Here is a 27,319-nt window from a genome sequence, read left to right on the forward strand (position 1 = left end):
CCAGCCCCAGCACGGGGATGTGTAAGCCATTGGAGAGGGGGAGCGTGCGGAGACCCAGCGGCGCCCGCTCAGGCGCCCAGGAGGCCATGCTGAGCCGGGTCCCCATCAGACCGCCTCCTCCGTCCGCGCTAGGCAACTGTCTCCAAGCCCCCGTCTCCTCCTCCCCTGCCGTCGTAAAGCGCCGCAAAGCGAGGCGGGCTTTACGGCGGGGAGCCGCGTGCTGCAAGGCGCCAGCGCCGATGCGGGGAGGTTCTTGGCCCGTGAGTCAGGCGGGGGCCGCCCCCGCTCCGGGCTCGGTGTCCCCTGTACGGAGCCAGCCAGGCCCAGCGCGCTCCGGGGCTAGCCTAGGCTGCTCCGCGTGCCGCTGGTAGAGCCTGGGCGGCGGCCCGGGGCGCGGAGGGAGGGGATGGTACAGGGGAAAGCTGCGGGGCGGGGGCTGCTTTGTGCCCGAGGTCCACATGGTGGAGGGACATCAAACGGCCCGGTGACCCCCTAGAGGGGACTGGGCCTGATGTCTGCCCAGCGCCCCCGCTGATCCGGAGCTCTGCAGGGGGAGAGTCTCCCTGCAGTGCTCCCCTGCGGAGCCACCCGGGTATCCATCCCTCCCGCTGACACCTGTTCCCTTCTTGTGGTAGGTCACACTCAGGAACTGGCGTCTGTTCCACTCCAGGAATTAAAATGCTTTACCTGATTGGACTAGGGCTGGGAGATGCCAAAGATATTACCGTGAAAGGACTGGAGGTTGTAAAGCACTGCCGCAGAGTATACCTGGAGGCCTACACGTCGGTCCTAACTGTAGGGAAGGAAGCACTGGTAGGTTTACGTGCCACTGAATTGAAAGTCTTTACTCTGTTATTTCAAAAAAGATATTAAGGGGGATGCAGGAATGGTGGATCAGTAACAGAACCAGGAAAAATAATAATGCAACTCATCAGAAGAAAGAATAGTAAAGCATCTTTGTGAGTGTAAATATGATCCTGACAAACCAGCATGCACTTTATATGAGTAACTTCCTTCCATAGTTCGTTAATCCACAGGAAATTCCAATATTTCAACATTTGTTTTCATCCCAAATTGTGACAAAGTCCAAATATCAACATTTTTCATAAAACAGAAAGTTAGAAAAATATCAGTTTAGAAATGCTTAAACATTTCATTGTTTAACTGGAACTTTCACCTGGTGCTTTAGTCAGTACCAGAGAAGTGTAAATTTGAGTGCACATTGGTGTGTCACACGATAACTGGCCTGTGTGGACCCTGCTGATGCATGCTGAAAGATCCTTAGTACAGTGGTTTTCAAACTTTTTTTTTTTGGCGACCCAGTTGAAGAAAATTGTTGATGCCCATGACCCAACGGAGCTGGGGATGATGGGTTTGGAGTGTGGGAGGGGCTTAGGGCAGAGGGTAGGGGTGAGGGCTGTGAGGTGGGGCCAGGAACGAGTGGTTCAGGGTGTGGGAAGGGGCTCTGGGCTGGGGCATTGGGTCGGATTGCGGGAGGGGGTCAGGGCTCTGGGCTGGGGGTGCAGACTTGAGTGGGGCTGGGGATGAGGGGTTTGGGTGCAGAAAAGGGTTCTGGATTGTGGGGGTGCTCAGGGCTGCTGCAGGGGATTGGGGCTTGGGGCACAGACTTACCTCAGGTGGCTCCCGGTCAGCGGCACAGAGGGGACGCTAAGGCAGGCTTCCTGCTTGTCCTGGCACCGTGGACCGCGCTGCGCCCCGGAAGCAGCCAGCAGCAGGTCCAGCTCTGAAGACACGCAAGCAGCTCTGCGCAGCTGTCGCCCACAGGCACCCCACCTAGCCTGCGCATATTCTCCCCCCCTCCCCCCGCATGTACACCCCCACCCTCTGCATACACCTTAGCACACACCTTAGGCACCCCTCCCTCCCCCAACTCCCATTGGCTGGTTCCCGGTCAAATGAAAAAGGGTGACCCTTAGGACATTGCTGACCAAGTTAAAAGTAGGTGGAAACTGGCTGCTTAATGGTTTGGAGGGCAATCACATATGAGCAGCAATACAGGGAATCAGAAGGCTGTCTAGAGATGAGGACTCTGGCCTGCAATGGATTGCTAAAACCATCCCATATTCTTGACATGTAGGGCCTCACAGGATGTGGGGATCTGGGGTAAAATCAAGCCCCTGCTCCAAATCGTGCAGAGCAGGGATTTGAAAACATCCCCCATCCTGGGTCTCCCCCATCCCAAATGAGTGCCCTTATAACTGAGCTATTGACTATTCTGGGAGACACACACACACTCACTGGAAAAATACCCAGTCTTCACTTGTACAAGGCCCTGACCTGGTAGATGTGCTGTCAGGCCCAACTGGAAAGATAGGAGTGGAATGCGAAGGTTGAGTTTCCTGCTGGGGTTTAGGCATGAGCTAGGGTTCCGAGCTGCTAATTAGCTATGTGGCAGCATAAAAATATAAGTGGCTCTGCAGAGGCCTACCAGCGGGGACTTTACACACCAGCTGAGCAATAACTTTGTGAATGTCAGTGGCACCTAAATATTGGTCTTGGGTGCCTAAGTTCCTTTGTGGGTCTCACCCGAAGTGATTTGCCCAAGGTCACATCATAGGTCTGTGGCAGAGCAGGGTATTGCACCTAGAACTACCAGATCCAAGGCTACTGCCCTAACCATAGGACCATCCTTTGTTACTCCTTTATGCTGTGCTCACTGTTATGCTGGTTCTTTTTGTTTTATACACTATCCTTTGTGTGTGGAGAGCAGAGCTGGAATTGATGTCACATTTTCTGTAAAGTCAGACCTTCCTGACCTCAGTTAGCTAAACAATTATGATTTCTATAGCTCCCAAAAATGTGCTAGGTGGCTTACAGAACAGAAAGACATGACATGTCCCTGCCCTGAAGAAGCTTGCTGTCTATGTAACAATAGTACTTACATAGCATGATGAAACTTGAGTTATGAGAATGTACAGATGTGGAAAATAATCACTAAACATTCTACAAAGGAACCAAGTCTCATGGTTCATATGTGAGGCCTTGATCCTGTGAATGCTTACACACATGCTTAATTTAAAGAACATGTGTAGTCCCATTGACTTCAGTGGGATTGCTCTTCTGTTTAACGGTAAGTGTTTGAAGGATCAGAGGCTAAATGTGTTATCAACATGCATGGAAAGGTATTCAGCATGCAGAACCAGAACTGGAGGGTGAATCTGAGGTGCAAAGAAACCAAGCATCAGCTGTTGGAGTCACATTTCCCTGGGGATACTAATAAAGAATGGTTTCAAGACTGGTTAATTACAACATGATATAAAAAAAACTAGGCCATAGCACAGTTTTAGTGAATGTCTAATCTATATCTGGTTGGATGCCGCAGAAGACAGACTAAGACAAATGGAAGTCATCACCAGCTGTCTCATTTTGATGTTTTTCTTCTATCTCTAGGAGGAGTTCTATGGGAGAGAATTGATTCTGGCTGACAGAGAAACAGTGGAACAAGAAGCGGATAATATTTTAAAAGATGCTGATCTCTGTGATGTTGCTTTTCTCGTAGTTGGTGATCCATTTGGGTAAGAAAAGGCAATATTTTAATTATTCTTCTGGCTTTGTCATTTGGCTACTTCTAGCTCTTAACAAATGGGAGTTCTCTCATGTTACCATAATTTTCTTAGTGGGAAAAAGAAACATTCCATTTTCATAATGGTAGGAGAGTCCCCCATTCTTTTTCTTGCACAACTGGCTACATTTGAATTTGATACAAATGTAAATAAGTAGTTCACATTTTATTCTCAGTCTTGTTTTGCAGTTCTCGCACCCAAACAGCTTGCAAAACATCCTTATCAGATAGGAACTCAGACCCACAGGCACTCACATAGATATATAAATCTTCCCTTCAAAAGTCAAGCAACAACTGTACAATTAATTGCCATTATCCAAGCTGCACTTCATAAAAAAAATTTGTTTTAGATTTTATCAGCTTAGCAGAAGAAGTGCTAGGCTGTTACAAAGTATGGTGCATTTCTTGATTATGTATTATTCATGCTTTGTAGTTATAAACCATGCTTTCTATTTTCAGTTGCTTTTTAAATGAATGCTGGGTGTTGGTTGCACATGCTAATGGTATTATCTAGTCTAGTCTTTAAGGATGGCTGAGCCATTATAAATGTCTTGTCAGTTTTGTTTATTAAGCTTCCTATTTCTGTTTCTTATTGCTGCTAGAAGCTATAGCCTTTTTCTTTCTCTAGAAGGATGTCTTTCTGCCTATGTAATCAAGCATCATCAATCTGTAATGTCAAGCCATACAGAAGAGCTCTTTGTCTCCAGCTGGTGATCCAAGACTATGTATCACAGCTTTAAGAGGCACAAGGAAAATTAAATCACTGAGAACAGTTTGGTGGGTGGGTACATTGGGGGGAGGGGCAAGATGTTATAAAGGAGAGGAATAACTTATGTACTACAGACTCTGGGGAAACATTGAGACAATTTTTTTTATTACTGTAGCTGCAGGTGATGCTGGCTATTTAGAAATATTAAAGTAATTATACTTGTAGTGTGCATTGCCATTAGAATCCAGGTTTAAGTTAAGGTGCAGTACCTATACCCTCTTGCTTTGATCCAGAAATAAGTTTAGGCATACAGGCCATATAACGACTGTGTCCATCAAAAAGTAGTTGGAGTTTGCATGGGGGTCACCAGGTCTGCTTCTGCAATGTGTATACCAATGTTTTTAATGACTAGAAACGCATGCTTTTATTATAACATAGTGCTCTATCTCAAGAAAGTATAAAGAATTTTCTAAAACTTTTATTTATGTGGTCTAAATGTGTAGGCTTTTAGGCCCCAATTCTGAAGTCAGGTCCATGTGGACAGACTCTGATGCCTGTGTGGAGCTCCACTGACTTCAGTGGGTCTCCATAAGGGAGGATATAAGGGTCCCCCTGCAAGAATCATGTTGGAGAACCAGGACCCTAAAATCTATCTCCAGGCAGCTTTGAAGTTAATTGGTGGTGGTGATGATCTAGAGCATTGTGCAGTGTATTATATGGCCACAATTTTCAAAGTTGGATCTCTAAAGCTAAGCGCTCCCCTCCCTCACCGAAAAGTGGCTTGCTGTTCGGAGAGGTTGAGCACCCAGAACTGCTACTATCAATGGGAGCTGCCAGTTCTCAGCATCTCTGAAAAACGGGTCACTTAAGAGCCTCATAATGGATTTTGTGGTTTAATTTAGGCACCTGAGTTCAAAAATTTGTTTGTGTTCCTTATAGAAACTTTCCCTCTAGGGTGGTCATCTAACCTTGGCCAAATCAGTTGGAGGTGGGGGAAACGTAGCAAACAAGAAGTGAAACTAAGGCTCTCGCGCTAACTCTTTCAGTCTATTAATATGTCATTTTTTGATGCTTAATCTGAGGGAAGTATGGATTAATTTTTAGCAGTAGATATAAAATTCGTAAAGCCCACGACAGACATTAACCATTTATAAGCAGGCTAAAAGAGTCCATGGTGTGTATTTCAGTCAATCAGTGTTTGGACTCTCAGGAGGGTTGAGGGCAACTTACTGAAGAACAGTGTTCTGAAGTTTAATGCACCCCGTTTCAGATTTTTTTTTTTTTCCTAATTACTCCAAGCACACCTGCTCCCTGGAATCTCTGAGGTGATTGACTGGTTGCTCCTAGTAACAAAGGGCAGGATTGTCCTATCCTGTGGAAAACCCTGTGTGAGGGTGACATAGGAGCCAGGACACTCCAAACGTTGACCTCAGAGTTTTCAAGTAATCTCCTCAAGAAGGAGAGGTTTAGCTAGTACAGAAAGGAGGTGGGTGGCCTTTCAGCCCCACAGGTAAGGGATGTCCCATCCTGCTGATACAAAGGCACAACACAAAGTGCAGCTACCCTGGAATTTTTCAGTTCTTTTCCCGTCCATTTGCAGTTGTGTCTGCAATATTGGTAGAATGTGTTAATGTAAACCAGGCAACTTTTAGCACCATGTCAAACAATGTGGTGACTGAAATAAATGCCCACCTGCATCCAGTTTATGCAAGTGCTTCCATAATTGCTACTGCCTGGTCTAGCACCAGTAGCATCTTCGCAGTGTGTGGAAAGTGGTAGCGTAGACAAGGGCACAGAGGGCTGACTCCCTCAGGCCCTCTGCTGCAATTGGCTGAGTCTCCATATGTGAATACACTGCCTGCAGCTGTGCTGCAACCCTTGTAAAGGAGCCAAGTGGGAGCAGATGCTGATTGGAGCAGATTTCAGTAAATAAAGCGAGCTGTTCCCCTGATTCAACTATTAGCAGACCCACAAAGTCTCCAGAGCCCTTATGCCATGGATCTGGAGAGATGGGGATGAGGCTGAAGAGCCAGCCCTCTGCTCTCCCTCAGCGGATGTGCTTGGGTCTCCTTTGCTCATGGAAGGGAGTGGAGGGGGGGTTAATAGGAGAGAGGTTTGCAGTTAATGAGGGAACTATTCTAAGTCTAGGATTACCTTACTGCTGTTCTCCTAGGTGTTGCAGTCTATCTCGAGCAGTACTTCCTGACTTCCCATAATTCAGACTCTACTAGTTAATCTGCTGTAGATGAATGAGCCTTTATCATATTTTTAAAAAACTGACACTTCGTCCCACCCCCACCAACTGCTGCCACATTTCTGTGTCCGTATCTGTGCACTTGAGCTGGCCAAGTAGTTGCATAACAGAAATGCACTAAGGTTGGGAAATGGTCAGGCCAGAGATTGAGAGAACTCCATGAGAATTCAGCTTGAACGACAGAGGATGTCAGGGCTAAAACAACCCTCCTATGTAATTAGTCAGCTCAGCCAGATACTAGTACTTTCCCTGTTTCACTTTATGGAATGGGCAGCACTAGCTGAGGTATCTTAGGAGAAAAGGAGACAGCTGAAGCAGTTGTTCAGATTTGACAGCTTTCTTATTTAAATGCATTGCAACATTTCACATGTAATGTGGAGAGTACAGTACTACTTTAACATCTTAACATGCACATGTACCATTTGAAATAAAAATTAATTTATTTTAAATTGTTGCAATTTAAAAATAAGACTAACTTGGATCTATTTCAGAGTAACAGCCGTGTTAGTCTGTATTCGCAAAAAGAAAAGGAGTACTTGTGGCACCTTAGAGACTAACCAATTTATTAGAGCATAAGCTTTCGTGAGCTACAGCTCACTTCATCAGATGCATATCGTGGAAACTGCAGCAGACTTTATATATACACAGAGAATATGAACCAATACCTCCTCCCACCCCACTGTCCTGCTGGTAATAGCTTATCTAAAGTGATCATCAGGTGCCCACCTGATGATCACTTTAGATAAGCTATTACCAGCAGGACAGTGGGGTGGGAGGAGGTATTGGTTCATATTCTCTGTGTATATATAAAGTCTGCTGCAGTTTCCACGATATGCATCTGATGAAGTGAGCTGTAGCTCACGAAAGCTTATGCTCTAATAAATTGGTTAGTCTCTAAGGTGCCACAAGTACTCCTTTTCTTTTTGGATCTATTTGTGCTTCTGACGCTGATCATATTTGGAACTCAAGCCTGCAATTCTTCCTCTGGGCAAAGTTCCCATTAACCTGACTGAGAGTTTTGTCCAAGTGTGAAGATGCAGGGTGCATGTTGACTGATGGGTATATTGAGCCAAATTCAGCTTGTGGTAAGTTTCAAAGGGGATTGCTCCTATTTACTTTTGGAACGAATTTGCATGTTGTTTATATATCCCAAAGCATTTTCCCCGAGTCTTGTGGATTTCAGTACTTAAATATATGAAAGACAATAGTTCTAAAAGCCAGGCTTGGCTTTTCCAAGGTTAATATATAGCTACTGTATACATTTGTATACAATATGTATAAATCTTTAAAACGTTCTGTATACTGTGTAGTTCTGTCTTTCGAACATGTTTTCACAGGCTTTCAGTGCAAATGTGAGATGGCCTGGTTGCATAGTAATTATAGGAATACTGGAGGTATGCCCAAGTTCTCCGTGCTAAGCTTAGCTGACATTTGCTATTCAACAGACATCCAGCAGACACCTGCAAAAGACAAAGGACAAATGGAACTGTCCTCTTTAAGTTGCTACCAAAAGTTACTTTAAAAAGTAAAAAATATGCTACTGTTGCAGTTTTAACTTTGAAAAAACAACTGAGAGCTGTGAAATTCATGTGGGTCCCTGTGCTTTCTAGCCCTTTTTTTTGCTACTTATTGTTATGATAAAGTCAGAGTAAAGCCCTTACTACCACTCTTGGCATGCTGCATAGCTTTACTCATGAAGCATTTTAATTTTACTTTCAAAACAAACTATGTTGATGGTTATGCTCAGTCAGTGTATTTTGTCAATCTAACCCATTTCTTCCTTACCACAGGGCCACAACACACAGTGATCTTGTTTTGCGTGCAGTAAAGCTTGGGATTTCATACAGGGTTATTCATAATGCTTCCATAATGAATGCAGTGGGCTGCTGCGGTTTACAGGTAACTCTTGTACGTACTGTTCTACAATTGTTAATATTTGAATCAGCAATCTCTACCGCTCTGACATTATGGAAGGGCTGCATGAAGCAATCTAAACTTTTAAGGAAGACAGCTGTAGAAATTCTGGCCAGTTCTCAGAATATGTTAACATTTCCTTTTCAGAGTGTTCCATGCATTTATCATTATGTAACTTAACATTTGGGAGGCAAAATGCCTATTTGTATTGATGTATGTGTGAGTAAATGGGTGACAATTCTGGTTTCTCTCCCCCACAAAAAAACTAGGCAGTATTTTCTATGTATTTCATATGTAAAGCATTGTGTGTGTATGATGATTGTTTTGCCCTGTTAGCTTACTGTTCCTACTGGTGATCATCTGGTGAGAGAAAGTTATCTCCTTGAGAAATATACCATCAATGGAAATAAAATGGGTACATACATGATTCCGTGTGTTATCCCAAACCCAGATGTAAAGTGATGTCAAAAATTTAGCATCAGACACATCCCTTCCCTCCTGAGTTGATCCTCACCTCTTTAATCTTCCTACATGTCTGCCAACAGCTAAGGGATCTTTGATTTTTTGTTTTATCAGAGGAATGCAAGGATGAGAGCCACATACCTTGAATTTTTTTTAAAAAAAAGATATTAGCCTATTGCATGTCCCATAAATTGGTTATTTTGGGCCTTGGAAGCTCATAAAAGTAGAGACCTATTTTCTTTAATATTTTTAAATTTCTGTCATAGTCTGCTCTGCCTGTTTTGTAAAATCTTCCTTATGTTCCCCTCCTTGCTCCTGTCCCTGTCCCAGTTTCCCCAATCAGAGAATCAACTGCTGGCAGCTACATAGTTTCAAGGGAAGAAAAGAAAATAATTCTACTCCTCAAGGCAAAAGCTGGAATAGTTTTATTTTATGAATATAGGGAAAATGGTTGCTGGTTGGCTGGAAAACTCACAGGAACTCCCTGACTCAATTGTGGGATAATTTAGTGTCAAATATAAACAGCTTTCAAGCCATGTAACTACTATAGGTCTGGTTTTTCTACTTCTCACAAAGTTAAGGCAGTGATGATCTAATTGGTGTCCAGCGAGCTAATACTAGGCAGTTTCCTTTCATAGATGTCCAGAAAACGCTCTGCTTTTCATACAGGAAAAATGCTAGACTAACATGTATCATCACTAATCATACATATATTAGCTATCTGCAACTTTCCCCTCCGTTACTCTTGTTAATGATGAGCATTGGCAGTGTGCTCAGCCCTTCCCCTACTCTGTCCCCAAGGAACTTGTCATTGAAGGCCTGCACATGTGTAGGCCCCTGTGAAGAGTAAGTGAGGCTGTATGTGAACATAGGGGTCTGCTTGTGAGGAGCCAATTTGAGGATCAGGGTGTAAATAAGCGATGAGATGCATGTCCAGGGCAATTCCATCTCAGAAGGAAGAGGTCCTTTCTAGCCTAAGGAAGGGAGAGCTGCCTGTTTTTAACAGAAATAACTGATACCTCCAAAGTTATACCAGAAATACTAGCAGCCTTACTTGAGTAGTTGCCAGCAACAGCATATCTGTACCGGTTGTAGATATGGCGTAGGCTTCAGCTCTGAGCAGACTTCCATGCCACAGGGTGAATCTACACTGGCCCTGGAGGAATAATTTCCAAGCCAGGGAGACGTACCCATGATCGCTTTGATTGAGCTAGTGTGCTGAAAAATAGCAGTGTAGCTGTGGCTGCACAGGGAGTGGGACAGGCTTGCCATTCCAAATGCAATCCCATCTGAAACGCGAGGTATGTACTGAAGGTGGCTAACCCGTCCCTGTGCCACCACAGCCATGGCTACACTGCTGTTTTTAGTGCACTGACTCAGTCAAAGCATGGGTATGCCTACCTGACTTGGAAATTATACCTCCAGCTCCGTTGTACACATACTCACAGTGGTAGAAATGTCTGAGCCCCGTGTGCTCTCATACTTAACTGCTAGTTCAACAGCACCATTCTTAAAATGTGAATGTTAATTGTAGTGTGCCCACAGGGAACGCAACCCGTGACCTTCGCAATGTGATAATTCTCCCCATGAGTACTTTCTCACAACACCTGTCTGTTGCTGAAAGGAGAGATCATATTATCTTTTAGGGAGGAAGTAGACTTTTGGTGTTACAATCTACATAGGCAGTAGACGGTGGCAGGTGTCGCATGGCTGCACTTTTATGGGTAGGGTAGCACAGGGGTTGGCTCCTTACCCTATCTGCTTTATTATGGTGCACAGCCTGCTTCTATAGTCAAGAGCTGGCAATGGATTCCTACTACTCGTTAGCATGGGATGGTCTTGCATTCTGTGCCATGAGGAGAGAAACTGAAGGTCTCACCCTCCAATCCAAACTCTGACAGAATAAAAGGAAAATATAGACATCTGACAGTGCAAGTGTCTATATTAAAAATCTATAGTGTTTCTGAAAGTTTGTCCTGCCTTGTAGCGGTTGTACAGGGAGAGCATCTAATGCTGCTACAGAGAGGCAATTTCTAATCAAGGACTGCCCTTAAAACAATCCATGCTGTAGACCACATATGCATGTCTCTAGAGTTGTCTTTACTTTCTTTATCCAATGCTGGGGGAACCTACCATGACAGAAACATGGAGTTATTCACCCTGGCAATAGTCTTTTTCCTTCCTAACCTGGGAGGTGCTTCTCTCTCGTAAATCAACATATTCCCATTCTTGTAAAAAGCACTTTGGGAAATCATGATCATGTTATATTACAGGATCGTAACCAGCTGAATGTTTAAATCTTCAGTGTACTTTGAGGGAGCAAACAAATAATGAAGGGAGATCAAAGCAGACAAGGCACCTCTCATTTATTAAAAGTTGTGGCTGTTACTTCCATCATCCCTTAAAACCCTCCACTTCTTTATTTTCATAATTGTCTCCTGTCATGAATTAATTTCATTTGTTTTAGGAGCAGCTGCTTTTTTGAAGCATTTTGTTACTTTTTAGTGTGGCGGGGATTCCTCTTATACATACATGACCACAGAACAGGTTTGTTTTTTTTCCTTTTATTCTGATCTTGATACAAAATGTCTTACTCTACTAGCGAAAAACAGGAAACACCTTTATAGATTGTACTTACGGTTTTCAGAACAATGAGCTGTAGCTGCTGATTAGACTCTGTCTGGGTGAAATGCAGTTACTGCTCAAGCTGCTCACAAAAGAATGCGTCTCTTATATGATCAGACCAATGTTCAGTTCTTTCTGTGAAGCATAACATGCAGTTAATTGCATATTCTTACTGCACAGAGTAAGTCAGTGGAGAAAGCATTCTGCTACTATACATCACTTTTTGTGTACTGATTTCTATAAAGATGCTGCCATGAGCTAGGGTTGGACTTACTGTTTCTGGGACTGAAGAAGCAGAAATGTAGTTTTTGCTATTTTACAAAAGCTCATTAAAAGTAAAATATTTTGGAAGGAAAAACATGCCTCCACTCTGAAAACATCTTTTCCGCGCAGTCCAGATCTGCGCTGCTGGTATGGAGAATCACTGTGGTAACAGATTAGAGACTGCATGTGATAAAAATGTTAAAGAAGCTATTGCATTGGTTCATATCACATTAAAGGGGCAAGATCTCCCCCTTTTTTAAAAAAAAAAAAATAAAAATCCTTTAATGCTGAGCTTCTGAAAAGCTCTTTCGCTGCAGTTTTTGATACAGTTGGCTGGAGCTTTTTTGAGAGCTGGGTCAGTTAGGCAGATTGAAAGACAGCTGTAAGCACTAGTCACATTGTGCCAAAGCCTCTAGATCCCTCCTGTGCCCATCTCTCCACCCTGTTTGTTCTCTGCCATACTGGTTGTAGTATCAGGCTTTTGTTCAAGATTTGGAGAATGTTCCTTTTTATTTTTCCAAAATGAGACAAACAAGATGGGTGGGAAAGTGCCTTGGATGTGAATTGTCACTTAAACCTGGTACCGCTGGGCTCATTTCTCCATTGCCCTCTGGACTCTGACTGTAATTTGGATGGTCTCAGTGGTATTTGTTAAGTAGCATCACAGTTGCTGGCACTAAGCACCATTCTAAAGGCCCTGCAGTTCTGTGTCTGTGCATGTGGAATGATCCTGCCAGGGAGCCTGGGGCGGGGGGGTAGCCCCACAGGAATGCAGTCCAAAGCCCTCACATAGCACTTCTGTTGGTATCTGCTGGAGCACTGCAGCCTTTTGCCCGAGCAGCTAAGCTGTACTCCTGGTGGTGTTGGGAACCTGTGATTTCAGCTCTTCCCCTGCTCACCTACTTGGGGAAAGAGGCATGGCCTCAGCCCCATTTATTCCCGTGAGTCTACACCACGGGTTCTCAGCCTTTTTCTTTCTGAGGCCCCCCCCAACATGCTGTAAAAAGTCCACGGCCCCCCTGTGCCTCAACAACTGGTTTTCTGCATATAAAAGCCAGGGCCAGCATTAGGGGGTAGCAAGCAGGGCAGTTGCCCGGAGCCCCATGCAGCTAAGTTGCTCAGGCTTCGGCTTCAGCCCCGGGTGGCAGGGATCTGGGCTTCATCCCCATACAGTGGGATTTCAGCTTTCTGCCCTGAGCCCCAGTGAGTCTGACACTGGCCCTGCTTGGTGGACCACCTGAAACCTGCTTGCGGCCCCTGGTTGAGAACCACTGCTCTAGTCCATGTAGCCTGTAGGTAGAAGGAAGGGAGAAGTCCTTTGCTGTCTTCTACAGGCTTCAGTTTTTCACTCTTAGGCCAACTGCTGGGGCAAAAATGGCTTGTAATTTTCCCCTCCCCCGAATGCCGTAATAAAAAGCTGCTGTAGCACTGAACTGTGAGGCAGGGGACAAGTTGTGGGGACAGATATAAAAACTAGGACCTACAAAGAGGGGGGACAGTAGGGGAGAGGTTGACTAACGAAAGCCAGAGAGTAGGGGGAGAGAGAACAGAAGAAGAAGGGAAGGAACCAACTAAGGGTGAGAGGCTTGGAATAGATGGAGGGAAAAAAAGCCATAAGCAAATTGCTCTAGTTTTATCAGTATTGCTTTTGGCAACCACATCCAATTACTGTTCCCATTAATTAGCTGAAAATTGGCCTTGTGTGCACACTTCGTGCACCACCCTAAATTTATAATCCCCATACATTTGAAAGGGACATTCTTTCCCTGTTCATAGGACCAAAACTAAATGAATGCCCTGGTGTGCCTCAAGAAACAGCTCTAAAGAGCCAGTACCTGGGAAGTAGTCCAGACCTAGGCTGTCTGCAGTATGTTACTGTAGTTTTCCTTGCATGCCCTTGCTATGCTACCAAAGGCCTTTCTGTAAGTCATGGCTCAAACTGGTCCTTTTGCATAACCTCTCTTCCCTAGTTTAGGAGCTTCAGTAGAGCTGCTTAAGCCCTCAGCCTTCATCCTTCCAATTAGTGCTATTCATCTCTCTCTTTTTGGTGGGAGTGTACTGACTAACATGACTGACAGCTAGAGTAAGAAGAGCTGCTCAGCTCTGGGTAAACAACATTGTCAAGTCCATAAGCATTTTTTTAAAAGGTAGCAAGGAAAAATGCCTCATGTCCTGGCCCTTTTGCAAGGTAAATCCATTCAGCCTTCAGAACAGCCTCATTTAGATCTGAATAAACGTCTATCTCCTTTGATCCCTCAGTAACTGCTTTGTCCTGCTTTGAGCAGGGGGTTGGACTAGATGACCTTCTGGGGTCCCTTCCAACCCTGATATTCTATGATTCTATGTAACTCATTACACTGATAATTTTCAATTACTAGCTACCTAATTAACATTTACAAATGTAACTACAGTGTGAAGTAGATTTACATTTTAACCAATCACTGGTATTTTGTAACTGAAAAATACAAATACAGAACTGTGGTGTTCACTTCTGTAGTATCTAAGCACTTTGTGAGGAATGAATAAACCTCACAACATTCATGTCCTGTAGAGGAAGTATTATTTACAAATGGGAAACTGAGGCACACAGTAGTTATGAGATTTGCCCAAAGGTCACACAGGAAGCCTGTAGGAAATAGAACTCTTATTTCCTGACTCTGTTCTGTGCCTTAACCACACGATCATCTGTCTTCCCTCAAATGGAAGAAATATAATACAAACATTTTTCATTCATTAAAATAGTAACCAAATATATCTTACTGTCTCCAGTTTGTTTTCCTACTAAATGCCCTGAGTCTTTATTGTGTAAGTTAGCACTTGTTTTGCACACCCTCTAAATGCTAGTTCAGTGCAAGTGATCCTACTTTATTGCTTCCATGTGCTGTGTAATTTACAGCACCATTTGTCACCACTGAATCTGACCCAGAAACATCCACCTACCAGGGTGAATTTGGCAACTGTGTTTCAGGTTAATACAGGGGAGGTGGGGGAAGAGAGATTTTGAGCTAATGTTTCTATATATGAAAAGCCTAAGAAGGGTTCCAGAGCCTCTAAGGTGACTTTACCCTTTTGGATTATGTCCTGTATCCTTCACATGCTCTCGATGGAAGAAGGCTCTTAATGTTGAGTCCCATCTTACTCACGTGGAAGACATTTTCTGAGCACCAACAGGGAAGGCATCTCAGCCTAGAGAGAGAGAGAGACTTCCCTTTGTTCTTTTGCCTAAAGTTACTAGGTTGAAAGCCATGGCTGCTGCGTAGCATCAGCCATAGGATGCAGAAACAATCCCATTCAGTGCTCTTTCTCCAACTTGTTAGCCATCTCCCCCCATCTCCATTCTCTGTGATTGACAGCTCCCAGGAATTCTAGCCCAGTCGTGTGTGATGCAGAAACAGCATTTTAAGTAAAAGTTTTAATTTTCTATGCTTACAATTTTATAAAACTGGGCAAGACAGTGTGAATGATAAGTCTAAGCCTAAGGCTCATTTTAAATGGCCAAAAGTCATAAGCAACTTCAAATTTCGTTTTTTTGTTTTAATACCTCTGCTGACAGGACTGTAGTTACCCTTGAACTTCCTTGTAGTGGTTACCCTTGAACTTCCCAACCTTGCCCCTAGTTATTAGATATTAGCACAGTATGCCTCCTTTGGTATGAGAAATACCTGGGGAAATCGGGTATCAAGAGCAAAAAATTCCTTTTTTAAGGATGAACATTGTGTAGTATCACAGCCAAAGTCCTGATACCAAAGATGAAAGAAAGGGAATCACTTTCTGCAGCAGTGTTTACCAGCAAGTAAGCACTAAGATCCTATGATGCAAGGTGCTGAGTGGCTCTTAATGCTCATTGACCTGTTTCCACTTACATTATTGGGGCCAAGAGTAGCCCTTTTGACTTAAGTGTGAGTTGAGCTTCACGTACATCTCCCAGGAATAGACTCCATAATGGTATTAGTTGCAGCATATTCTTACCCTGTAAGAATGTCACGTCATATAAACCATGATTCTCAACACAGCAAAGAAGATCAAAGGTAGCCCTTGGTTGCATATTGTTCAATTCCCTTTACAGTCTGCTGGGAGTCTGCACATGCGTAAGAGCTGCAGATTTGGGTCTAAAATACTTAAGAAGAATGCTTTTGTATTCACCTACTGAAATGTTCCTGGTGAGTAACCCATTTTCTGAACAGCTTCTAAAGCTGTTTTGACATTTTAAGAAAGGAGACAGTGTACATAATTGACAGAATGCAGTGTCATGGTTACAGTTGATGCAGCAATAATTCTGGGAAAAGATGCTGCAAAAATAAACCTTTGCATGTTGAAATATTTCTTTCTTCGTTTCCCTGCAGCGGGTACAATAGTGGCCTTGAATATTAAATTGCATCTTCTCTGCTGTTTGTTTTAGTACACTACTGTGTTTGAGGGGGAAAGAAAAATGTTTTTTTTTTCGTTTACTTTTCCCTACTTAGCCTCTGCTCCTTCTTTTTCATGTTTTGTGTTCATTAGCTATTTGGCCACAACACTAAGAAGGGTTTCTTTTGGTCTGGACCACAATAGGATAGATTCTGATCTAATTTAAACCAGTCTGCATAATGAGTAATTCCACTGAAGGTTGAAGTCTTCAGTGGGTTTACACTTCTATAACTGAGATTAGAATATAGCCCATTCTCTCTAATATGCTTCATTCCACCTTGTTTATATTTAGCCTGACGGCTGAACTGCGCTGTTTAAAAATACTGGTACAAAATAACTGCAGGCTCCCTAGTCTTTGGTACAAAAAGTGGTTTGCTCTTCTTTCATTTTAAGTATCTAAATAAAATAGAAAGCACTAAATATATTTGCAGTTTATGCTGGGACAAAACAAAGCAAAGCGTGAAGAATGGGGGAAACTGACCACCTTGTTTGCACTGCTTTATGATGCATTTTGTGGGAGGCGTTCAGGTCTAGCAGATCAGGCACTGGATTGGTAGTCAGGAGACCTGGCTGCTCTTCCTGGCTTTTAGTAGTTGTACTGTAACAGATAATCATAGAAAAGATTTGTTTCAAACATCTACAAGCACATGAAGTTTCTCACTTTTCTGAAGATGCCGCTTTTGTAAGCTTCCCATGAAGATTTTGAACGTTAGAGAAGAGGGAGACTGGTTTGTCTCTACTGCTGCTGATTTGAAAGGCCTGCCCATCCATCCACTAAATCCAAATGCAGTGCCTTCCTCTGTCGAAATTCTAGCTGTGTGTGGGACCCTAAGACAGGAATCCGATAAATCTGATGTTCAATGCAAGTGTGTGATACTTGAGATGTTTGAGCTCTCACATACAAGACACCTTTCCTCCACAAATGCCAGGCTGTGTTTAATGAAGGACACAGCACTATCAAGATTGCTCAGAAATTAATTTGTTTCCTTCTTTAAGGGGCTATTGTTGTGTTAGCCATTTTATGTCTGATTAGTTCGTTGAAGATGTCATTCAGGCTATTATAAGTTTCTGCTTAAAAAAGCTCAGAACAGAGTGTCTGATCATCACTTGTTTTGTTCTGTACAAAATACACAATGAATATGAAAACTGCAGTGGTTTTACAGCTATGTGCCAACAACATCAAGTTTTACATTTTGATTTCTAGGTCCTGATCCAAAAGTCCAGTGAGGTCAATGGAAAGACTCAGTTTGATTTCTTTCTGGTTGAAATGGAATATCACAGAGCAGGATCCTTTTAGGATATTAGCGTTGTTTGTTTAATAATATCTATTGCTCCCTCTGCATTAAGGCTTTTCTTGTGAGTCATTTGCTTTATGCTGGATTTCAAGAGGCAGAAATAATAGCATAACATAGTACAGCAGCCTCATGTATCAGCCTCTTGAACCAAGAAAGTACCATATCTTTGCAGGGTGTAGGAAAGAGAGTTAAAATACTAGTTTTATTAAATAAGCAAGTTTTGCTGACAAATGATCATGTTTCTTCAAACTTATGTAGGCTTGTTCTGCCACAGGAGTAGTGTCCAAGTATGTGCTGATGTATGATATGGGTGGGAAATTTGTGCCTGTGCATATACAAATGTTTGCATGCACAACAGCTGTAATTTATTGAGGTCCTCAATTTATGGACCTCAATCAACTCCATTAATTCTTCGATCCCACAGCATTTTGAAAATGATAGTATACCAGTGAATTGCGAAAGCCAAAAGTAATTTTCTCCTATTTATCCTGCTTCTCCTTCATTTCTAAGAAGGAATATTAAATGTTTGGGGACCACCAGAAAGGCACATGCAGTAAAAATAAGGAAACTTCTCTCAAAATCTAACTCGTACAGGGGTATAAATGACATGGATGGTTGTGCCCCCAATAATACAGTGGTGCCTCGTGTTGCTCTGAAAGCAATTTCTGTGCTGGCCAGTGGTGCAAAAACAGGTGTTAAATGTTTGATGCTGGAAGAATTGCCTCCTTATTGAATCAGTACTTCTTGAAAGTATGCTAAAGTATTTTACATTCATTAACAGTATTTTACAGACTTTTTCCTTTCCTTTTCCAAGATACATATACATCTTTTGGACCTTCAATTTAAATGAAAGACCTGTTACTGATAGTGTATAAAAGAGAAGTCTAATGAGTTAGTACAGTTTTGACAACTGCTTACAAAATAAGGTACTCATTTAATGACATCTTAGTGAAAGAGAGGTCTCTGCCACAATTCACTGAGAAGCAGTGCTGTGAGAAATAACAGAATTGGGTTAATTGGTAATAGGAAGTGGGAAGCTTTACCCCCTTGGTCTCTAGTTCACACCTAGTTCAGGTCAGCAGTCATTGTGGAGAGCGGGGTAGTGGTTAAAGGAGTGATTAGCCTCAGTACTGCCATCATATGGTAACGTGAAGTGAGTTGGTTGTTTCCGTTCAGTGCGTAGAGGGATGGTTGTCTGCATTGCAGATATCATCACCCAGTTATCACCCAATCTCTAACCACCCTTTTCTTTGATCTGTGCTGCAAAGAAAAGCTTTTCTGCTCCATGTGTACTTGGCCACCAGTGGCACCACAGGTCAGGCCTTCTTTAGGAGAGGAGACTACTCCTACTTGGGTAGTGAATGATCTCCTGATGGTTTCAGATGTCAGCCCGTAAGCAAGTCCATTCGTGCTAGGCCCATGGCTGACCATGGGTTGCTGCACCAATGACTAGAGGTTGCTGCTAGTTTGTCTGATCACCTTCAGTGATCCCAGTCATATTGGGAAGTCTGCAAATTATTAGAGATAATTGATCTGATAGCCAAGATCTTTGGATGCTGCTTGTCTCCCAGACTCATCTTCCATATGAGGTGACAAGGTATTTCTAATGTGGAAGTAGAATATACCCAGTAGTGATAATATACAATTGTGTAATGGCTTGTCCTGTTAACTTTGTTCGCCCGTTTTCTGCCAGTGTTTTTTATAGCTATAAAATGAAACTGAACATTTATTCATTTACCAAAGTATTTATAGTTCACACTTTAAGGCAAGTGGATCACTAATTAAGCTTTAATATTAAAGGCTAGTCTGTGTGCAGAGCATAAGCTTTAATTAAAAAAAAGGTGGGGGGGGGGTTGGGGAGAGGGTTAAACCTTTCAACCGGTGTTTCAATAGCCTCTGGCCATAGTTTGGTACCAAATGGAAAGGGTCCAGCTAATTGAAAAATACTTGGGTTTTTTTTTTTTTGTTGGATTTCTACAACATGGGCCTTAAAAAGTTAAAAATTACATGAAGACCTTATCCTTCGATGTGACTTTTTTTAAGTTTACCAGCAGGACCTCATGGTTATAAAATGTGAAATATGGGTACATGTCTTTGAGTTACTGAAGTGTAATATTTAAATGAGGAAATAGTTTGTGTAATATGCCAAGAATAATTGAACATACTGTCCTCCTATCAGAATAAATGAGTAACCCTTGGGCACCAGTTCCGTAGAAAACTAACTTGTTTCTGCTTTGAAGCATCACAAAAATCCAAGCTGAAATAGCAGACCTGATTCTCTGGTGCCCTCTGGCCACTTCGTGGTGCTCTGGCAGTGCAAAGGAGCTGTGCTCATGGCTTAAATGGCCAGAGGGAAATCCCCAGATGGCATAGAACCACCATAATGTCTTCTGTGTAAGATTTAAAGAAAGGGTAGCAGAGGACAGAGTGCAGCTCCTCCTTCTCTGCAGAAAGCAGGTGGGAATTCCTCCTCCTGTCCCAGGCTTGAAAAGAGCTCTTCGTACGTACACGTGTACACACACAGTCTCACACTCTCTCTATTTAACTGTGTCTTGTGTGCCGCCTGTAGCTAGGAGCCTGGTAAGAGGAGGCAGAGAAGAAATAGTTGGGGAGTTAAGAGATGTTCTTCTCTCATCTGCTTTTAGCAGACAAGGGGGAATGCACTCCTTCCTTTGCTTTGGTGTAGGATTTAAAATAAGGGGAGCAGTTGGAGTATGTAGCCATGATGGAGAGGGACGTAGCCAGGCCCTGTATCAGGGAGCTGCAAATCCACCTTTGTTGTCCCACCCTAGACCTGCACTGACTACAACCTGGCTAAGACAGGGTCTTGAAGATGTGTTTCTACCTTTTGAGGTGAGACAGTAAACAGACCAGGATTTGGTGTTTATTGCCTCTGCTGCCTTCCGGATCAAATTAACTTAGTGTAGATGCATAAATACGTTTTCCAACTCCCAGCCCTGAAACTCAACCTGGGATCTTAAAGCCAAGCTGAGTTATTTCCTTTGTATGAATCAACACCAGTAATAGATTTGCAGGCCAAATTCTGCCTTTAATTACAACTCAGGAAAATATTTCTATTTTATGCTGCCTCTTACAATACCCATCTGGAACTAATCTACAGAACTATATCAAATATCTTCCATGGCACACCTTTCCCATTACTGTGAAGACAGCCAATATATGACGGCAAGACTGAGGGACAAGTGAATGTAATTGCCACTGTGTCTGCCTACAAATGAGGGTGCATGTGCCCACACACAAAATATATCTGTAGCCGCTGTCCTCTAATCCTCATGGTATTGGTTGTCTCTCAAATTCTAACTTCATTTGCACAGGGACAGCATCTTCATATATAGCACACGCATCCTGTGAGCACTATTTTAATACAAATATTACAAGAATAATTTATCCCCAGGCTTGTAGAAGCATTACACGGGCAGTGCAGATGCCACAGCAGTATTGGAGGCTGCCTACCTGCTTCCTTATAGATTTAGGAAATAATCTACTACAGTTTTGCTTCAGTTTTTCAAAAGGGCCTAGTCTACCTTGACTTAACTGGAGAATTTTTCCTGAATAAGGACATGATTGGGTCTTTTTAAGTATAGAAGGAATATTGAAAGTTAATGAAGAATGGTGACCAGAATAAAGAGCTGGATACAAGCCTTAGGGGGCAGCTTCACTACTCATTCTCTAACATGCATCGCTGCCTGGAGGATGACAGAACAGTAGTTAACTTCCTATTCCATAGCAGAGAGGGAACTTAGTTTTTTCTTTGTATCTAAGTCTGGAACAAAGTCTTGTTAATGCACCATTCCAACAACCTGCAGTGCAGCAAGGGGAGAACAGGACAAACAGGACACCTTTTTTAAAAAGAGGTATTAATTTATTCTTTCCTGTGTGTGCAGCAAAATCGTTGAGAAAATACCCTTTTATATAAGGGTGCCTTAGTTCCAGTCTGATGCTCCCTCCTTAACACACTCACGACTTCCTCGCTTTTAGTTTTGTCAAACCTTAATTTCCTAATATTTAATGTATAGAAACTTTGTAATCCACACTTAAGTAATTTCTTCTTTGCTTGTGTGGGTTTTTTTCTTTTAGTTGTACAACTTTGGAGAAACAGTATCTGTAGTTTTCTGGACGGATACGTGGAAACCAGAAAGCTTTTTTGACAAGATTCAGAAGAACAAGCAGAATGGAATGCACACGCTGTGCTTACTAGGTAACAGATATCTGTCTTTGTTCTGTAGTCACTTTTTTATACAACATCCAGAGGCTATGGTGGTAAACATAATACATTTAGAAGAAAAATGTTCTTAATTGTTTGAAGAAAATATACTAAAAATTGCATCCTTTGTGGATTGCTCATGTGAATTTAGAATAGCTTTACTGGCCCTATCTTGTTTAACTGTGGCCTGCAATTTCTAAAAAGGAGTCAAGAAACCAAAAAAACCCCTGTGCTTCAATAGAAGTCAACAAGGATCAGAGATCTGCATATGCTGTTAAAATGCAGCATGAGTTTAAGGACAAGTGTATCTCCTGTTCAAGATCCAAATCAGGTTGCAGTAATTAGCAAGTGTCATCTTTTCCAAGATCTATTAAGGTCTAAACAATTAAAAAAGAGGCATGTCGTATTAGCCAGATGTGTAGTATTTAATTAAATGATTTTCATCTTCTAATATAGCATTCATTAGTCTGAAGACATTTACAGTGTGACAAGGTTACATTGTAATATATAAAAACACTGTAAAGCAAGGATCTAAAACAGATGACTGATTTTAAATTAGCACCATCCTCAGTAGCTCACATTTTGTCTGATCTTTTTATTTAGCCCTATCCTGTAATCCAAATCTTAAATACCAGTGCTGGAAACACATAAGCCTGTGTAACTCTAACATGATAATAGTCCCATTGCATAAAATTATACACATGCCTAAGAGTGTGCAGGTTCGAGCCCTTGGTTTGTGACCACTTCAAGAATGAGAGCCTTTCTGTATGTCTCTTGGGCTGAGGAGGGAGCTGTCAGTGCTTAATAAATTACTAGTTTAAGTAAAAACATGCATTCTGTGGGAGATTGGAAGAACCTTAGTCTGGAAACAATTTAAATGTACAAGTGTCATTGCACATTTGGCTGACTTTCCAAATGCACAGGAATGTTTCCAGAGGTGGTTAAAATCAGATTTTTGGTAACTTTTTAAAGAAACATGAACTTAAATTTAAGTTTTCAGAAGTGTAAGTCCTATTATTACAAGTTAACAAACTTAAGAAGGGAAGCAGGAGGGAGATTTTTCTTTTTTGGTTCACTTACTCTGCATCTGTTAGCATTTAATCCTTTGCACTGTTTTTCATTTTGTGTTGATTTTAACATTGCGGTTTTGCAAAACCACAAAGTTTGGGGTGTGGGGAGGGGGGAGAATTCATGGCAGGTATAGGACTTAAATCTAATTAAGTCATATTTGAAACTTGATAATTTCAAATTAAGTGTTCCTTTAATACCACTTGGTTGTGGTCTATTTTAATTGATTTAGTCAAATTACATTAAAGGATATTTCACAAATGAGTAAAAGCAAAATGCAGAAACAGTGCTATTAGAATATGGTTGTGATTTGGAAGTACCGTAACTTTAACTTACGATAAATTGTACCTCTAGTTCCCACAACTTAAAAAAATAAAAATAAAATGCCAGTTTATGCACAGATCCTGTTATAAAAACCTTTTCCTCAGAATTTCCTTGGCAGAGGCTGATGCTAAAATCTGAACAGCGATTTTAAGACTGAAAACATACCCCAACTTTTACCTTTTTTGTACAGCTTTTTTACAAATTGAATACAGATTTAAGATGTGATGTAAGTCTCCTGCCTACAGATTTGAGTGTAATGCACTATGATTTGAACACCAAGTCAAAAATTGTGAGTCAGTACAAGCTAAACATTCTACTGTTTAGTATATAATTTCCACTGCTACCTATTGTAGAACTTGAGTGCCTGTCAGAGATAATGCAGGTGCCTCAGTCTCCTTAAAATTGCAGAGTTGCTCTGTATTTAAAACACACACATCCAGAAATTGTAGCAGGAAGAAACTGCTAATGAATTAGGTTCCTGTGTGGTGGTTAAAGTGAATGCTGTTGTTCAGTTATGCTGCTTTACCTTCTGACTACCGAGGTGCAGCTGAACCTAGAATATATGAATGAAGTGTGCAATACATCTGGCTTCCAGAAACTTCTATGTTTAAATGTTTTAGAACAGTATCATTGAGATTTTTCAATCTTATGACAACTGTGCCCATCATTGTAGTACTTAAGTGTTTTAAGGGCTGTTTTACATTGACTCTAGTGCAAATAAGAACAATGCAATCCCAGGTAAAATTTCATCTTCATAAAAGGAAAGTTTTTCTTCATAACTACTATTTGAAGCTCAGAATAGAGCTGATACTGCTTTGCTAGAAATCCATGTTTGTAGTTCCCTCACTAGCTAAAATATTGGTGTATGAAAAGCAGAAGAGACCTGCTAATTTAAACTACTAACTAAGCCCTTACCCGTTTAGACAGTTAAGATGAGTGAGAAGATTACAGTATCTCAGATGAAGTCTTTATTTGTGCGTGATAAATATAACTTTTATCCTGCAGACATAAAAGTAAAGGAGCAATCTCTGGAAAACCTGATGAAGTGAGTCACTATTTTGAAAATAAATATATTGTCAGCATGTTCTAGTGAAAACTGGTTGAAGATCCTTCCTCCTACTCAGTAATACTGCACTCACCTGTTTCTTAGATGCTCACTTGTAATGAAGTAAAGCACTTAGGCATGGTTCTGCATTCACTGCAATAAATGAGAGTTTTGCCATTGATTACAATGGGATCGAGCCCTTAATTTGCAATAATTGCACACTAGATTTTGGTATTGTGTTCAATAAACAAAACATTTTGTCTTAACTAGGTCCTTCTATAAGAGGTTGTTCAGTGAATGAAGTCTTATAATTGTACAATCTTGCACAGTATAGTCTCTCTCAGCTGAAAGCAAGACAGTGCTCTGAATCATCTCAGTGCACTGGCCAGAAACTGCATCTGGAGTACTGCCATTCCATTCTCTTAACACCAAACAGAAGCATTTTTAATAGTGTTAGTTTAACTAAGTTCATATAGCTGTCTCAAAGAAGTTTGTCATTTCTAAACCATCTTTTTATAATTGGGTCTATAAACTTTTGCTTCAAGACATGCTGTAACTTTTGGCCTAGACTCACATTCATAAACTTCGTTTGAATGTAGCCAGAATTGGCAAACTCGCCAAAGAGTTTGAGAAATTTCTGCTTTGTAGTTATCTGCTTACATGATGATTGTTGGAAGTAAATGCAGACACTGTAGTTTCCAGCAGTCTCACTTGAATCTTAAGATAGCAAAATATCAGCCACTTATGCCCTGCTGCTTTACAAGTGTGCAGAGAGCCCAGGGACTGCAATTGAGCTGAAATTCACCCCCACCCCCACGGCCTATGGATTACTTAAACCATATGGGTTATGTTAAAGCTGAAATGTGCCATAGAGATAATGGAATGAAATACAATAACCTAGTATTCTGTGGTTGAATAGTATTTGGCAAGGCAGTTATTACTTTATTTTTTCCATCAGAGGAAAGAAGATTTATGAATCACCACGGTACATGAGTGTGAACCAAGCTGCAGAACAGCTTCTTGCCATTGTTCAAAATAGGAGGCTTCAAGGAGAAGAACCAGGTACATATTTAATAGTAGTTTCCAGGTGCTAGTACTCCAGGCTTCCCCTTTCTCTACCTTTACTGAGGAGTCTCTACTACTGAGCAGCTCCTGTCTTGAAGTGAAACTGGGCTACCCTCAACCCTAGTCAGCTGATCACAAGATGTGTTTGGCAAAGCCCAAGCTGTACTGCAGGCAGTGAGCACTGGTGAATGGGAGTTAGTGGTTCCTGGAGGTATAGTCAAGGTCTTCAGTCTGGTTCAACTGGTATAGTTACCATTCATCTTTCCGTTTGGTACATCAGATTAAACAAGGGGAGGCTGTTTGAATGGATCAGAATGGAGGGTTTATTTACACAGGTTTTTAGAACTGTTAGAATATTTTAACATTGACATTTCCCTTTAACTATACTGTGAATGCCTTAGACAATTGTACCTCAAGATTTTCATATGATAGACACCTAAGTCACTTCACTAGTTATTGGCCAAATTCTTATTTACCCCAGGGTAAATTCAGGTTAATCCCATTGATAGAAGTAGGCTTGGAAGAATTAGATTTGGTGGTAGATGTATATATGATAAAATAGATACAAGCTGACATTTACATTGTCAATTTACAGATGAAGAAATACTGCTTGAATTTAGTTTGATTTAAAAATATTTACTGTGTATATTTTGACAGTGTGAAGTTAAAGCTTTGTTTTTGAATCTCAGCATCAGACACTCCCCATAACAAATTTTAAATTGATAAATCAAAAAAAGTTTAAAACCCATAATTTTGTGGAACTGTAAAAATTGGATAAAATGCATAAACTATTATTGGTATGTCCGTTATAAAAAAATCAAATTCTACCAAGCCTTTATATTAGGTAGCTACTTTACATTTGTACTGTTACTGAGAGCAGAGCTAAAACAAACACCCCCTTAATTCACTTGTATTTCTATTAAAATTTGTTTTGATTTTTAAATTTACAAAATACACATTTTAGAGCAAATTCCCTTCCCTTATTCCTTTAGTAGTTTACTTCTCTCTCCTGAGGTCTGGAAGTAGGAGGGCGAAGGTAGTCTTCTCACCTAGACCAGTATCCTGCTACTGGCACTGACTGAAAGGAGGACTCACTTGGAGAAGGGAACTAGCACCCCTCTTCTGTGTATTTGCCACGTCCCATTTTAAACTACAGTTAGTAAGTGGCTTATAATACTGCATCTCCTTGAAGAACAGAGTTCCATCCCATTTTGCCAAAAAACTCTTGGCTTTAAAGTGTTAGATTAAAATCAGACTGGAATCTTGAGAGTCAATGCTTTTGTAAATGTAAAATACATTCATTACTTTCAGTGAAGCAAATATTGCTCAGTAAAGAGATTGAATTTGCTCTCTAGAAAATGAAAGATGAATTATTTCCTGAAATTATATTTTCTTTTTTGTAGAAGTTACAGAGAGCACACTCTGTGTTGGCCTAGCAAGGGTGGGTGCCATGGATCAGAAAATTGCTTCAGGCACTTTACAACAGCTGTCCACCGTAGAATTAGGTGGCCCACTACATTCCATGATCATAGCAGGCAATATGCATCCTCTGGAAATAGATATGCTTAAGCTCTTTGCTGTGGATGAATCTAGCTTTGAAGACAATGAATGTCAAAGGAACACTTGAATAAAGAGCCTTTACCTGTCCCCTGCTTTGTGGCAATTTTTAAAATTTAGATTTTTTTCCCATCCTTACTTTAAACATACAAACAGCATAAGTGGACTTATACTCTGCTACCGACAACACTAGGGGAGTATGAACATTCCCTTGAACAGGAGTTCACATACTCTGCAGATGAAGACATGGAACTGCAAGGAAAGTGTCTTGCTGGTTTCAGGACTGCTTATCAGGAAGGTTTCACAGGTTTGAGCTCATCCTGGGGAGAAGCTTCCCCTTCCCAGGGGCATCATGAATGCTAGACGACCTACCCCTGGAGGGGAGGAATGGCCTCTGATGTTCAGATGAACCTAAGCAAGATGAACTTGGTAAGTGTGTACAAAAAATAGCTTGCCAGTTCTATACACCCTACACCACACGCACTGTCCCACTAGCATGAGACAGACCTGCACCACATTCTC

The 27,319-nt window shown here is 41.6% G+C and overlaps 3 protein-coding genes across 19 annotated transcripts in view; 1 reads left to right on the top strand and 2 right to left on the bottom strand.

Annotated features, from left to right (window-relative positions):
- The window catches only part of LOC140916026 (uncharacterized oxidoreductase ZK1290.5-like), a 74,179-nt gene extending 73,934 nt beyond the window's left edge, over positions 1–245 (bottom strand). For 14 of the 15 annotated variants that reach the window (XR_012160371.1, XR_012160369.1, XR_012160370.1 and 11 more), the window contains exon 1: positions 1–129. Coding sequence is in view for 10 of the 15 variants with exons in the window: in XM_073356901.1 (XP_073213002.1) it covers positions 1–30 (30 nt within the window). In the remaining 5 variants the exon portion in view is untranslated. The other variant, XM_073356893.1, reaches the window with a different exon arrangement.
- Positions 161–26,887, top strand: DPH5 (diphthamide biosynthesis 5). Of its 3 annotated transcripts, none has more exons than XM_073356902.1 (8): positions 161–260; positions 636–813; positions 3,412–3,536; positions 8,337–8,454; positions 21,612–21,732; positions 24,136–24,175; positions 25,134–25,237; positions 26,644–26,887. In XM_073356902.1, exons 2-8 carry the CDS (start codon positions 679–681, stop codon positions 26,865–26,867), a joined length of 867 nt encoding a protein of 288 aa, XP_073213003.1. In that variant the 5' UTR covers positions 161–260; positions 636–678; the 3' UTR covers positions 26,868–26,887. The 3 variants fall into 3 exon arrangements, with proteins under 3 accessions (XP_073213003.1, XP_073213006.1, XP_073213004.1); XM_073356905.1 differs by having other exon boundaries at positions 8,337–8,445; XM_073356903.1 differs by lacking the exon at positions 161–260 and adding an exon at positions 267–367.
- Positions 16,547–27,319, bottom strand: part of SLC30A7 (solute carrier family 30 member 7) — a 64,528-nt gene continuing 53,755 nt past the window's right edge. Inside the window, exon 11 of the mRNA XM_073356881.1 lies at positions 16,547–16,816. Within this exon, the coding sequence (XP_073212982.1) occupies positions 16,805–16,816 (12 nt within the window). The 3' untranslated portion in view covers positions 16,547–16,804. The remainder of the gene's footprint in view (positions 16,817–27,319) is intronic.

The sequence above is a fragment of the Lepidochelys kempii genome, chromosome 8 (assembly GCF_965140265.1).
Source record: "Lepidochelys kempii isolate rLepKem1 chromosome 8, rLepKem1.hap2, whole genome shotgun sequence".
Taxonomy (NCBI): domain Eukaryota; kingdom Metazoa; phylum Chordata; order Testudines; family Cheloniidae; genus Lepidochelys; species Lepidochelys kempii.

Coding starts and splice junctions, on each gene's coding strand:
- DPH5 (XM_073356902.1), top strand. CDS start 679: ATGCTTTACCTGATTGGACTAGGGCTGGGAGATGCCAAAGATATTACC. Junction 21,733..24,135: donor GCACACGCTGTGCTTACTAG/GTAACAGATATC, acceptor TTTATCCTGCAG/ACATAAAAGTAAAGGAGCAA. Junction 25,238..26,643: donor GCTTCAAGGAGAAGAACCAG/GTACATATTTAA, acceptor TCTTTTTTGTAG/AAGTTACAGAGAGCACACTC.